At 40.9% G+C, this 12,962-nt stretch overlaps 1 protein-coding gene across 4 annotated transcripts; it reads right to left on the bottom strand.

Moving 5' to 3' along the window:
* Positions 1-80: 80 nt before the first annotated feature.
* Positions 81-12,950, bottom strand: TMEM59 (transmembrane protein 59). Of its 4 annotated transcripts, none has more exons than XM_073357622.1 (8): positions 12,743-12,950; positions 8,406-8,511; positions 5,978-6,072; positions 5,608-5,760; positions 5,209-5,281; positions 4,753-4,834; positions 2,095-2,203; positions 81-365 (listed from the first exon to the last, which is right to left on the bottom strand). In XM_073357622.1, the coding sequence occupies exons 1-8, from the start codon at positions 12,914-12,916 to the stop codon at positions 210-212; spliced, it is 948 nt and encodes a 315-aa protein (XP_073213723.1). In that variant the 5' UTR covers positions 12,917-12,950; the 3' UTR covers positions 81-209. The 4 variants fall into 4 exon arrangements, with proteins under 4 accessions (XP_073213723.1, XP_073213721.1, XP_073213722.1 ...); XM_073357620.1 differs by having other exon boundaries at positions 4,753-4,837; positions 12,743-12,949; XM_073357621.1 differs by having other exon boundaries at positions 81-362; positions 4,753-4,837; positions 12,743-12,949.
* Positions 12,951-12,962: the final 12 nt, after the last annotated feature.

Raw genomic sequence — 12,962 nt, 5'->3', positions numbered from 1 at the left:
AACAAAAAACAAAACCCTGCAAATTAAACATGCCATTCTCTTCACTACTAGAAGAAAACAAGGATTCCATAACAGACTGATTTGTTGATTCTGTAACTTTATTTGCATTTAAACACTGACCGCTATGCCCCGCATCTGAAGAAACCATAAAAAACCACCAGGAGTTGATAGAACTGCTAGAATTAGTCTATTAAATTCTTTTAAACTATTTAAATTGCTGAATGAGCCAGATTAACTTTTGTGGGTAGAGGTCCTGCTTCTTCCTGTTCATCAGTCTTGCATCGAACAACAACAAGGGCAGAAGCTGGGTATCTGGTCAATTTTTGTTCATTCGTGTATTCCAAGTCTCCATAGATGCTCAACTTCTGAAATAATTAAACTTATTTTAAAAAGATCATATCATTACAGGTTCTGAATGCAAGACTCAAGACATGCTTAGCCATAAGAACACAGAAAGGCCATAAAAGGGTCAGGCCAACAGTCCTTCTAGCCCAGTAGCCTGTTTCCCGACAGTGGCCAATGCCAGGTGCTTCAGAGGGAATGAACAGAACGGATAATCAAGTGATCCATCCCGTTGCCCATTCCCAGCTTCTGGCATATAACTATGAGCATACATTTCTCAGGGAGGTTTTGAAGGTCCTCAAAGTAGCAATGCTTCAACTCTTACTATGAAATATTTTCCATGCTATCTAAAATTCACGTTCACAGTTGAGTCTGAGTCCCAGGCTAGGACTGGTATGTTCCTGTCAGAATGAGTGTGGTACTTGCCAGTCTTGCATATTTTTAGAGGAAGGAAAGTGGGAAGATGTCAATTCAGCAAGTCCCTTCTCCCCTCCTCCAATCAGGTTCCTGCCACTCATGCCCATAGGTTCTGACCATTCTCAGCCTTTTCACAATCTTATTAAAACCCTTTTAATGGTTTAGTGAATGCTCCCGGTAATCATACTTCTGCTCTGGCAAAAAGGTATTAGAAACAAATTTCCAGTTGTCAAACATGGTTACCATGGGGAAGAGGAGCCAATGGGAGCTGCAGAGCCAGCGCTTGGGGTGAGGGCATCGCACGGAGCTCCCGAGGTCACCCCTGTGCATAGGAGGCAAACACGCCAGCCGCTTCCAGGAGCCATGCAGAGCCAGAGCAGGCAGGGAGCCTGCCTTAGCCCTGCTGACTGGATTTTTAGTGGCCGGGTCAGCACCAGGGTCTCTTTTTGACTGGATGTTTCAGTCAAAAAACAGACACCGGGCAACCCTACGGCCCACAGGTAGATCTAATTGAGTATCACTGCCCTAAGCACTGGGATATGGGAGGGTATTAGATCACATCTTAATCTCTTTTGCTGAAGTTGTTCCACTCTGTGTGTGAACACTGTAATTAAACAGTTATTGGAATAAGGACACAAACTTGGGTTTCCCACCTCCAAGGTGAGAGCCCTAATCATGACACAGCAGTCACTTCACTGTCTCTGTCACTTATACAAAGTGGAACAGCTTCAACAAAATGCTTGAATAGTCGTTGGGCTAAAGAGTGAGAATGACTATAGCCTCACGGTTATGGGCACTCACCTTGGAGATGGGGGACTCACATTTATGTCCTTGGTCCAATGACTAATTTACTTACACACAGTTGAACAACTTTGAGAGATCGAGACCTGCCCCAAATACCAATAGGGCACGCTTCTGCCAAGTGGGAGACCAAAGTTCAAATCCCTGCTCCAGAGCACGCAGAGAGGGGAACACAGGTCACCCACATCCCAGCTAAGTGCCCTATCTACTGGGCTAAAGACTATAAAGGGAGGCACCCCCACAACCTTCTCCCCCCATTTTGTGAATCTAGACCATACATTTATCTTTATTTTTAAAATGTCACAACACAAAGTGCTTCATTTTGAGGCAGATGAAACATTTTGTTAAACCCAGATCAAAATGCACCGACCTGATCTGCCAACATTTTTAGTTTGATTCTAGCATATTTTAATTTTGCAGAACTGCCAGTGAACCAAAACACCAGCTCTATACCTAAAGACCTTAGAGCATTTCAGGCAGTAAGTAATACGAATAACTGCACGGTGCCGTAAGCTATAAAATAATTAGCTTTACCTCAGATGGAACATACTGCTGTACCGCTGTAGCAACAGTAGCACAACAAATCCAGAGTAGCACCAGTACGGAGAGAACAAGTGTAGTCGTTAAAATCCAGCCAGAGTTTCTGAAATGTAATGAACATCGTTAAAGTTGTTTAACAGGTTAAGAAAACAGGATATTCCTAAAGACATATGCTGGCCTTTACCAATCTGCGTTCCCAGGTCTAGATCATTCAGTTGAATGCTTCACTGGAGGAGCCTGGGAAACCAGCCTCCCACCCCACCTTAGCTACCAGTCTTCAGGTACAGGATAGGGAAGCAGAACTAATCAAGTCTGGCAGTTTTTTTACTAGATCCCAAGCTGACTCCTGCTTTAAGCTATTTAGCATACAAATCTCTCTATTAACTGCATTTTGTATGCATGACAGCTAAATCTCTAATCTCTCTTTCTGCCTTAAGAACCTCATTATGCCAGGGAAATAGCAGCCAAATGGTTAGCACAATTCTAAAGAACATAACGGCCATACTTGTCAGACCAATGGTCCATCTAGCCCAGTATCCTGTCTTCTGACAGTGGCCAGTGCCAGATGCTTCAGAGGGAATTAACAGAATATGACAACCGAGTGATCCACCCACTGTCATCCAGTCCCACCTTCTGGCAGTTGGAGGTTTAGTGATACCTGGAGCATGGGGTTGCGTTCCTGACCATCTTGGCTAATAGCACTGATGGACCCAACCCAGTTACACTTTTGGCCTTCACAACATCCCAGGGCACTGAGTTCCACAGGTTGACTGTGCAGTGTGTGAAGTATTATTTTCTTTTGTTTGTTTTAAACCAGCTGCCTAGTAATTTAATCTGGTGACCCTTAGTTCTTGTGTTATGTGAAGGGGTAAACAACAACATTTCCCTATTCACTATCTCCACAACATTCATGACTTTATAGACCACTATCACATCTCCCTTTAATCATCTCTTTTCTAAGCTGATCAGTCCCAGTCCTTTTAATCTCCCGTCATATGAAAGCTGTTCCATACTCCTAATCATTTTGTTGACAGTTGATGTTGATAAATGCAAAGTAATGCACACTGGAAAACAATCCCAACTATACATATAAAATGATAGGGTCTAAATTAGCTGTTACCACTCAAGAAAGATCTTGGAGTCATTGTGGATAGTTCTCTGAAAACATCCACTCAATGTGCAGTGGCAGTCAAAAAAGCATACAGAACGTTGGGAATCATTAAGAAAGGGATAGATAATATGACAGAAAATATCATATTGCCTCTATATAAACCCATTGTACACCCACATCTTGAATACTGTGTGCAGATGTGGTTGCCCCATCTCAAAAAAGATATATTGGACTTGGAAAAGGTTCAGAAAAAGGGCAACAAAAATTATTAGGGGTATGGAACTGCTGCCTTATGAGGAGAAATTAATAAGACTTTTCAGCCTGGAGAAGAGACGACTAAGGGGGGGATATGATAGAGGTCTATAAAATCATGACTGGTGTGGGAGAAAGTAAATAAGGAAGTGTTACCCACTCCTTCTCATAATACAAGAACTATGGGCCACCAAATGAAATTAATAGGCAGCAGGTTTAAAATAAACAAAAGGAAGTATTTTTTGACAACGCAAGGTCAACCTGTGGAACTCCTTGCCTGAGGATGTTGTGAAGGCCAAGACTATAACAGGATTAAAAAAAAAACTCGATAAATTAATGGAGGATAGTGTCCAGCAATGGTTATTAGCCAGGATGGGCAGGAATGGTGTTTGCCAGAAGCTGGGAATGGGTGACAGGGGATATATCACTTGATCATTACCTGTTCTGTTCATTCCCTCTGGGGCACTTGGCATTGGGCACTGTTGAAGGGGTAGATGGACTTTTGGTCTGACCCAGTACGGCTGTTCTTATGTGCCTTTTCTGATTCTAAAATATTTTTCAATGTGAGGTGACTTGAACTGTATGAAGTATTCAATATGTAGGTGTACCATGGATTTTCTGATTTTTGTATCTATTCCCCTCCTAATTATTAACATTGTTAGCTTTTTTGACTGCTGCTGCACATTGAGAGGATGTTTTCAGTGTACTCATAATGATGCCAAGATCTTTCTTGCAACTAATTTAGACCCAATTATTTTGGATGTCTAGAAGTGTGTGAACGCATCTGGCTGCTCAGTAGCAAAGATTAAAGAAAAAGAGCAAAGTTATATTTATCCCATCAACCTAGAAATAAAGTAAAACTGCTTATTTATACAGCACCTTTCACACTAGACAATCCCAAAGTACTACACAAATCAATCACTTCACCTTGACAGGCAGCCGGATCTAGGAAATCAGTGAAATTAACAGTTTGCTGCAAAATATCAGTAGTGTGGGACAGGAAATGACAAATATCATGGTCAGCTTAAATTGAATGGAGAGATTAGGTTGGCCAAATAGCCAACAAGTATATTGTGGCTAATATCTATTTTCTTGAGAAGGGAGCAGTGAGCTCTTTAACACAAGTGCTCAGAACCTCCCTTTTAGCATCTCCTCCAAAACATCATCTTTCTTGAACACAGTTCTGTCATTTTGAGATTTTTCTGATGGAGGCAATGACATGTAAAATATATGGGGAAGGAATGTCATCCTACCCTTTAAGCTTTTATAAGACAGTAGAAGATACATACATAGAAAGACATTTGAAAAAGCTCTTGCTTTCCTCCTCTTCAAAAAATCCTCTGTGTGTCTGTGAACCTCCTGGCTGTAGGTCTGCTGAAATATCACAATGACAGCTCCATTATAAGGTTACATTTAAAAAAACAACAACAAAAAAACACCCAAGATTTATGTTTAAAATCTCTAGTCTCATACAGTCCCTGTCTATATGAAGACATTGATAGTAGACAACTTCTTTAAAATGGTTCTAATTCCAGTGTGGCAAGGGCATAAATACCATGCTATATTTAAAATACATTTTAAAAGGAGTTTACTACTGTGGCCTTTGTTGCAATGTACACAGGGTGACAGTGAGAGTGACAGGCTGCCCATAATGACATGCACTTTTCCCTTTGTAGAAGATTTGACTTACTCTTGCACGTTATGAATATTTTCATTTGCACTCTAAAGAACCCAAACCAACTTACAGGATGTTTCGCTCAACAACGATTCTTTCAGATCTGTGGTGTCCTGTGGAATGTATTGAACTTCTGGCTTTGACTAAAACAATAATGAAAATTGTAAGGTCTTGTTTGTATTTCATAAAGCTTCAATTAACCATAAAATTAGTCATCCCATAAGCATCATTTACATTTGCAAAAGAAATGAGAAAATTTTGTGACACTACCCATTTAAGTTAATTTTGCTTTCTACATTGCAAATCCAGTGACCACTACAAAGATAGACTGACTGCTGCCAAACATTAAGCATGCAGTTACTTTCTGAGACTGCTCTACTAACTGTTCTGTGATTGGAAGAAGCAGGAGATCAACAGTTAACACCCAGGACACACAAAGTCTTGTAAAAGTAAAAAAGCAAGCAAGCACCTGGAATATAACTATTTTGCCATCATCTGCTTGAAGGTAGAAGGTCCATGAGGAAGTTATGAAGCTCTGTGCTGAGTCCATCATGTCACTCCAGAATGATCTCACCAGTGTCAGAGGGAAAAGGAGATGAATCCTTGGCATCAGGGACATTAACTGTAAACACATCACTAACTGGTTTTCAATTTGTTCTGTACATATTCGAGCAATTTAACACTGTCCCCAATAAGGTTTTAGTCTTTAAATAGAGAATTTCTCTCCATCTTTCTACACACACACACACACACACACATTAAATTTGAAAAAAAAAAAAAGAGAATGTGAGCAGCAGAAAACAAGTAGGTGGCATTTGACAAACATGCTACATGCTTACTTGCTCTTGTCTCAGTGCAGCAAATGGCTGCTGATTCTGGCACCCAAGATGGCAAGCATACTGTTCATCGGACTGGGAATATGCTTCAGTACAGGCTGCAAAGAAGAAAAGTTGTGTAAATTGGAAAATAATTTCACATTTTAAGTCAACAACTGAAAGCACGAGTGTAAGGTGTAGGTACAGTCTGATAAGGACTCAAGTGACAATTTTAAAAACTCCCAATCCCACCTGAGGAATAATATGAGAGCAATATACCAATGCTGGTACTGGGTTCTTTGGGCTGATGCAATCTAGATGATTGATCTAGAATAGGCATAAAGCTGGGTTGTCTAAAAGCTGAGTGCAGCAACAGCATTTGGTCACAGAAATGAGGAAAAGCAAAAAACAAACAAAATAAAGAGCAATTACTGGTATAGTAAATTCCAACAGAGTGACGTAAATTAACACGGCCTCAACCCAGTAGAATAGGCAAGGATTTTGTTCCAGAGATGGCATGGATTATCAGAACTTGGGCTGATAAAACCCTCCCACAGTACTGTGGCCTTCCCTCCCACATACTATGGAAGAGTTTAAGTTTTGCTCCAGGGGATGGAACTGGGATCCCAGAAGGAAGTAAACTAACAGAGAAATCCATCAAACTTCAGAGAGCCATAGCATAACAGGGAACAAGGGAGGGTTTGCCCATCAGTGTTGCATGAGTATAGTTAGACTTTCTATACCAATTTCAAGCTTTATCAAAAATGTAAAGTCAGTTCTGCTCTTATTTCCAAATATCTTTATCCAATATTTAAAATAAAGGACTAGCAGTACAGAAGCCAGAAGATTTGTATTCTATTTGTGGCTTAGCCACCCACCTGTATGACCTTGGGATAAGTCTCTGCATCTGGGGAACCGAAGCACAGAAGTCAAGTGGGGATAATCCTCTCTCACTAGGGTATTGGGAGGCTTAGGCCAGAAGGCACAAAAAGAACAGACTTGACAAGTAAAAGTGCATACCAAACATTAGTACTATCTATTTCCTCACAGGAGAGGAAAATGAACAAGCATAGAACCAGAAATGGGCAGTCTATGGAAACAGGGTAGACAAAGATCTGGCAGGGAATGCACAGTAATCAACCAAATATCTGAGTGTGGAGGTCTCAGGAGCCTGAGCAACAGTCCTATGGTAAAACAGTCACAAAGTCAGACAATGGCAGCCACAGAAGCACCTAGAGACAGAACTGAACAGAATGATCAGGAAGTGCATCACAAAGCACAGGACAGCCACCAAGCAATGAACAAAATCAGTGTTCTAAGATCACTGCAAATGAACAGGCAGAAGGCAACAGTCCAGGGTGGAAATGTTGTATAGGAAAGGAGGCAACAATAAAGACTCAGCTCTACATTTGGACTTTTGCTGCCTCACCCCTTTTTATGATCTCCCTTGATTGGGGTTTGGCAATTGAAAAGAAATGCCTGTATCACAGCTGTGCAAAGGATACTGCTTCTCTGCAGCTCTCGCCTATTCCCAGCTCATATAACACAGCTCTGTATTGTACTAACATGCCTTTCCCCAACTCTCTCTGCTGTTGGAACTTGCCACTGCCCCTTTTGCCTTCAGCACACGATTTTAAAATGTGCTTTTTTTTGTGTGCTCTTTTTAGTGCTGAGTTGGCACTTAGGGAGAGATGCTCCCTCTCCTGCCTCGCTTGCTTGGCACCACGCTTTTGATCTCAGTACTAGCTTGGTATATAATTTGTAACAAGTATTTTCACAGTTTTAACTATCAACATTCTTCTCTGATCTTCAGATAATTAATCCTTTTAAACAATTAGTTATTCATGAATGTTTGATATTTAATGGCTTAATTCAACAAGACATACACCCAGCTCCCAAGTTGTTTAACTATATGAAAGGCAGAGAATGTAATTAAGATTTGTTTCTCTTTCCATAGTAAAGAGATTGTAAATTTGGGTTGAATGAGGCCATATTAGTGATGTAGTACACAGTTCATCAAGATTTGTGCTTTGTAAAGCAAACATTTCAGCTGAAGTAAATACAAACCCATACGTCCCAACAAATAGGGCTATGAAAATCATTGCAACTGATGTCATTTATTATGTTATGTCATTGCATAATGTTACATGGAGTAAAAGAGACACTATTAGTTTGAAAATTACATTGTCAGCTAACCATTTTACACCTAATATGGTTACATCACCTAAGTTTTTCCCTTGGCCAAAGGACCCTTATGTTTTAAAGGCTCACAAAGCAGAAATCCCTTTTAAAAATTTGAGAAATTTTAATGAGTGCTCTATCAAACATTTTTTTAAGAGTAATATCAATTTTAAAAAAGTCAAATTGACAGTATCCCTTTATACTTTTCCACTCTTCCCTTCATTTGTCTCTTCATATTACATCTTGTGGAAAGAGCACAGAATTATCTTACCAGAGTCACATTCCAGTTTGGTCCGATTCAAGTCAATTCCATCATCCACAAACTGACAAATAGAAAACAGTCTGCAGCCTCGCTGACATGCATACAGTTCCTCTTCCTGGGAAGTTACAAGAAAAGCAGGGTTGCTAAAGAGATTACTAATACTCCACCCAAGAACCTAGGGTAGCAACAAGCAAACATTACTACTTTTCTGAGTACTATAAAAGCTACCTTGGAAATTATTCTAGCAAAAAACCCCAAACAAAAAGAAAACCTTAGAAGTCAGCCAAACACCAAGGTCTGTACAGTCTAGAACAAAAGCAAATTCCAGTTCTTTAAAATTATTGGGCAACTTTGATATGGACTTTCTTAGTCCAAGCAGAACACGGTTCTTTATTCAGCAAGGAGCCAGCCTTGAATAGACAGATCACTAAAGTCAGCAAGTTCAAAAATGCATTTCTGAAAAATGACAGCTTTAAAAATAAAGGTACTAGCTGCTAAAGAATCGAAGTAGAACCTATTAACCTAATCCATACAGAAAGTTGGCAGTCCTTACCTCTCAAAGATTTAATGGGAAATGCTACCAGTGAGGAGTCATAATGCAGGTGAATGGTATATTGTCAAAACACCAATTATTTGTTATGGGATATAATTAGAAGTAAAAAGAGTTGTCAAAATAAGTAACCAGAGTATATTTTGTGGCGCACTATTCCTGTGTCATGGCTACTTACTTGTCAAAATATCCAGTCAACATACTATTTAATGGTTTTGCTGAGGGAAAGAGAGAAGAGTATTCCTTTATGTAATTACAAAACAGATACAGCAAGTGTATAAAAAAATGTATATCAATGTTCTTATTTGATTGTCACCCTCTTTCTCTCCTTTCATATGTTACAGTCTTAGACTGTAAGTTCTTCAGGGCAGGGACTATATCGAGCTCTCTGTATAATGCCCCTATCAAGATTATAGTATGGTAGCATTCAGAAGACAAAGTAAAAAACAACTTAATGCTTCTCCCAATAATTAATGAAGTGCTATAGTAGTTTGTTTCACAAGAAAATACTCACTTAGCTGTGAGAAACACACTCTTTTAATTACTAGAAGTACCATGTGGCAGAGAAATGGGATCTGTGAGGTAGACTTCATTTGAGGGCTTGTCTAGTCACAAAAGTTGTATAGCTAGAGCAGTACTGGTGTAGCTCAGACAATACAACCCTCCGAGTGTGGTCACAGTCATACAAGCATAGCTTATTTCCTCATGGAAAGGGGAATAAGCTACACTGGTATATGGCACCTTTGTATTAGTGTAACTACAGCCACGCTAAGTCGCATGAGTGTAACTAGGAGTTGTAACATTATAACTATTTAGATAAAAAAACATGCCCCCAACTAGAGTAGCTATACCATACTGGTAGAAAAACTGTGTTTAGATGAGGCAAGTACCTACTTCCCTGGTATCTTAGAAATTTTGCTTGTTTTTTTTATAGCAAAGCAATAAAAATAGAGAGTTAGAAAAATATTCCACATTGTGAAACTCTTGTTACTACAAGGTAATATCTTTTACTGGACAAATTTCTGTTGGTGGAAAGCACAAGCTTTCAAAAAGCATCTGACTTCTTTCCACAGACCTGAAGAACTTTGTGTAGTTTGAATGTTGGTATCTTCCTCCAACAGAAACTGTTCCAGTAAAAGATATTAGCTCACCTACCTTGTCTCTCTCATATGTTAGGACCAACATAACTAGTTGTTTGTAGTGTTGCTGTAAACCATTAGCATTGTTCTGCATTTGACACCATGTGAATCTGTTAACAGGAAAACTCAAGACAGGTCTTTTGGCTCTCTCCTCATCCTTATGGTTGTCACCTGCTTTACAGGTGAAGACAGGACTTTGAATCAATTATTAAAGGAACAAGGCAAACACACCACACCTTACCATATAACCTCTTGCAAAAAAACTGGTGTGTTTCTTTCAGACACAGATGTTCTATAGGTTTTTGCAGCATAAAATATCAAAACAACTGCCAAACTGGGTCAAGATTTTATTTTTTTTAAATAAAGCCTAACAACTTTGACTGTGTCTCTAACAGAAATATCCTGCTGCAGAAAATATGCCACAGATGTTGACATTCATATTGAATTGGCTTTGGCAGGTATGATGCACACACAGATTATCCTGATAAGTCTTAATAAAGTTTCTCTTTCATGAGTTAAACAAAACAATGAATGTATTTTTCCAAAATAAAAGTTTCCTGCCACCTCTATTTCTATTTGGTAGCTTAGTGGTAGATAGTGCTTAAAATCAACACAGGATGGATTGTTTAAGTCACAAAGGACTCAGTAGGAAGAAAATTGTGTGTGTCATTTTATTGGCCTCTTTATGATGTATACTATAATGATGAGCTCAAAGTGTTTAGTTTTTTTAAAAACTCTAAAAGCTACAAGAAACACCAGAGTTTCAACTTCCTTCAAAAACTTGCCAAAGTCCTCCAACAAAAACCACTGGAGTCTGAAATTTGATCTGCAGTAGGAAAAGATTTGGGGTTGGAATTAAGGAAGAAAGATGTTTAATTTTACAATGATTCAAATTCCCAAACTTTGGCCTTTTTTGCAATTGGTATCATACTCAGACATCTCAACTTGGGGCATAAAGTTCCATATTCTTGATACACATTTCATTCCATCCACACAAGTCTTTGTTGCTTCCACTCATTGTTGAGGTATACACATCACAGTTACTGACTCAAATCCATGATTATGTAGTTTTATTCTAAAAATATTAATTCCACACTTCAAACTTTCTGCTCTATTACCCTTCTCCCTCATTTGTTATTTGTGCACCCCACATTTTGAACTCAACTTGTTTTACTTTATTCTCTATCTGCAGCAGTATATTATCAGTCAAAAATTCACACAAGACTGAAAAGAATAATGAATTTTCCAAATTCCAACAATAACTCAAAATTCTATAGAATCCTGAACTGATACTGAACCTCAATATGAAACAGAGCTAGGGGGAACAGTTTTCCAACACCTTCCTTTTATAAAGATAGATACCATGAAAGACATCTGCCTAAGTTAACTAGAACCCGGGAGTGGGGGGGTTTGGAGTGCTCATTTTTTACAACTCTTCAGACTTCATCCTCTATAATTCAAATGTTTTATCAGTGTCATGATTCAGGACTTTTTACTTGTCAACACACACAGATATTTTGTATGGTTTTAAAGCCAGAGCAGCCCAAATCAAGTTGGTATTGTTTCTTTGAGGGAAGGAGGAAGAAGAAAACAGGACACATGGAAACCCCACAACAACCTCTTCCCCCAAGAGATTATATTTTACAGAGAGATTACCGACTGCTACACAGAGCTCTTCCTCAGGTCTACTTCCTTCCCCAGACCTGAAGAAGAGGTCTGTGTAGTTCAAAAGCTTTTACCTTCCACCAACAGAAGATGAACCACTAAGAGATATTACCTCATCTAGTCCAGGGGTTCTCAAACTGGGGGTCAGGACCCCTCAGGGGGTCACAAGGTTATTACATGGGGGGTCATGAGCTGTCAGCCTCCACCCCAAACCCTGCTTTGCCTCCAGTATTTATAATGGTGTTAAATATATTGAAAGTGTTTTTAATGTATAAGGGGGGGGTCTCACTCAGAGGCTTGCTATGTGAAAGGGGTCACCAGTACAAAAGTTTGAGATGTGTATATAAAGTCTGCTGCAGTTTCCACGGTAAACATCTGATGAAGTGAGCTGTAGCTCACGAAAGCTCATGCTCAAATAAATTGGTTAGTCTCTAAGGTGCCACAAGTACTCCTTTTCTTTTTGTTCTAGTCTATCTATATCCCGTGGGAAGGGGCCCGCGAAAGGAACCGGGCATATCTCGGGGTTGGTGTGTGTAGGGCGAATCTTCCTGGCCGACGGCCCCGTACCTAGAAGCACCTGCTACCAGATAAGGACTCACCAACAACCAATGGACCAGGGTGAACAAACCTCAGAAGCTATCGGGCGGGGGAAGCGGGTCTTCCTCATCCCGACAAATACCTGAGAAGTCTCTCTTATGTTCCGGCAACACTTGCCCAGCTTGTCATGCCAACTGAGCCTCACTGAGTTGAGCCACATCAGGGACGGTCCCAGCTGGGGAGAAGCCGGGGGAGCCCGGCGGAAGGCCCTTCGCCTTGGGGCCAGGGTGGAGGGGGCGGCGTCTGGCTCCGTGCCGGGCGGGGGACGGCACTGGGAGGCCTGTAGCTGGAGGAAGCGCCAAGGGAGCCCCATAGCGCAGGAGCGGCTGGGGGAGGGGAGGCCCGTACCCGGACAGGCTCGTTCGGGAAGGGGGCAGCGGGTGGGGGTCCCGTACCTTGGGGTAGGTGTGCAGGGGGTACGTCAGCTGACAGGCCCGGTGGCACGACGCCGTGCTCCCCAGCGCCGAGTCAAAGGCCTCGGAGGAGCCCGCGGCCGCCCAGCTCCTCCTGCAGACCAGGAGCAGCAGAAAGAGACCCAGCCCCGACAGCCTCCCCCGCAGCGCCGCCATCTTGCCCCTCCCTCTCCCACTTCCGGCCCTGCGGTGAAGACGGGGC

The sequence above is a fragment of the Lepidochelys kempii genome, chromosome 8, assembly GCF_965140265.1.
Source record: "Lepidochelys kempii isolate rLepKem1 chromosome 8, rLepKem1.hap2, whole genome shotgun sequence".
NCBI lineage: Eukaryota > Metazoa > Chordata > Testudines > Cheloniidae > Lepidochelys > Lepidochelys kempii.
Note: the sequence above shows the minus strand (reverse complement) of the source record. Positions and strands in the feature narration are given on the sequence as shown.

Coding starts and splice junctions, on each gene's coding strand:
- TMEM59 (XM_073357620.1), bottom strand. CDS start 12,916: ATGGCGGCGCTGCGGGGGAGGCTGTCGGGGCTGGGTCTCTTTCTGCTG. Junction 8,512..12,742: donor CCCTGCACACCTACCCCAAG/GTACGGGACCCC, acceptor GTAACTTCCCAG/GAAGAGGAACTGTATGCATG. Junction 4,838..5,208: donor GTTGTTGAGCGAAACATCCT/GTAAGTTGGTTT, acceptor GTGATATTTCAG/CAGACCTACAGCCAGGAGGT.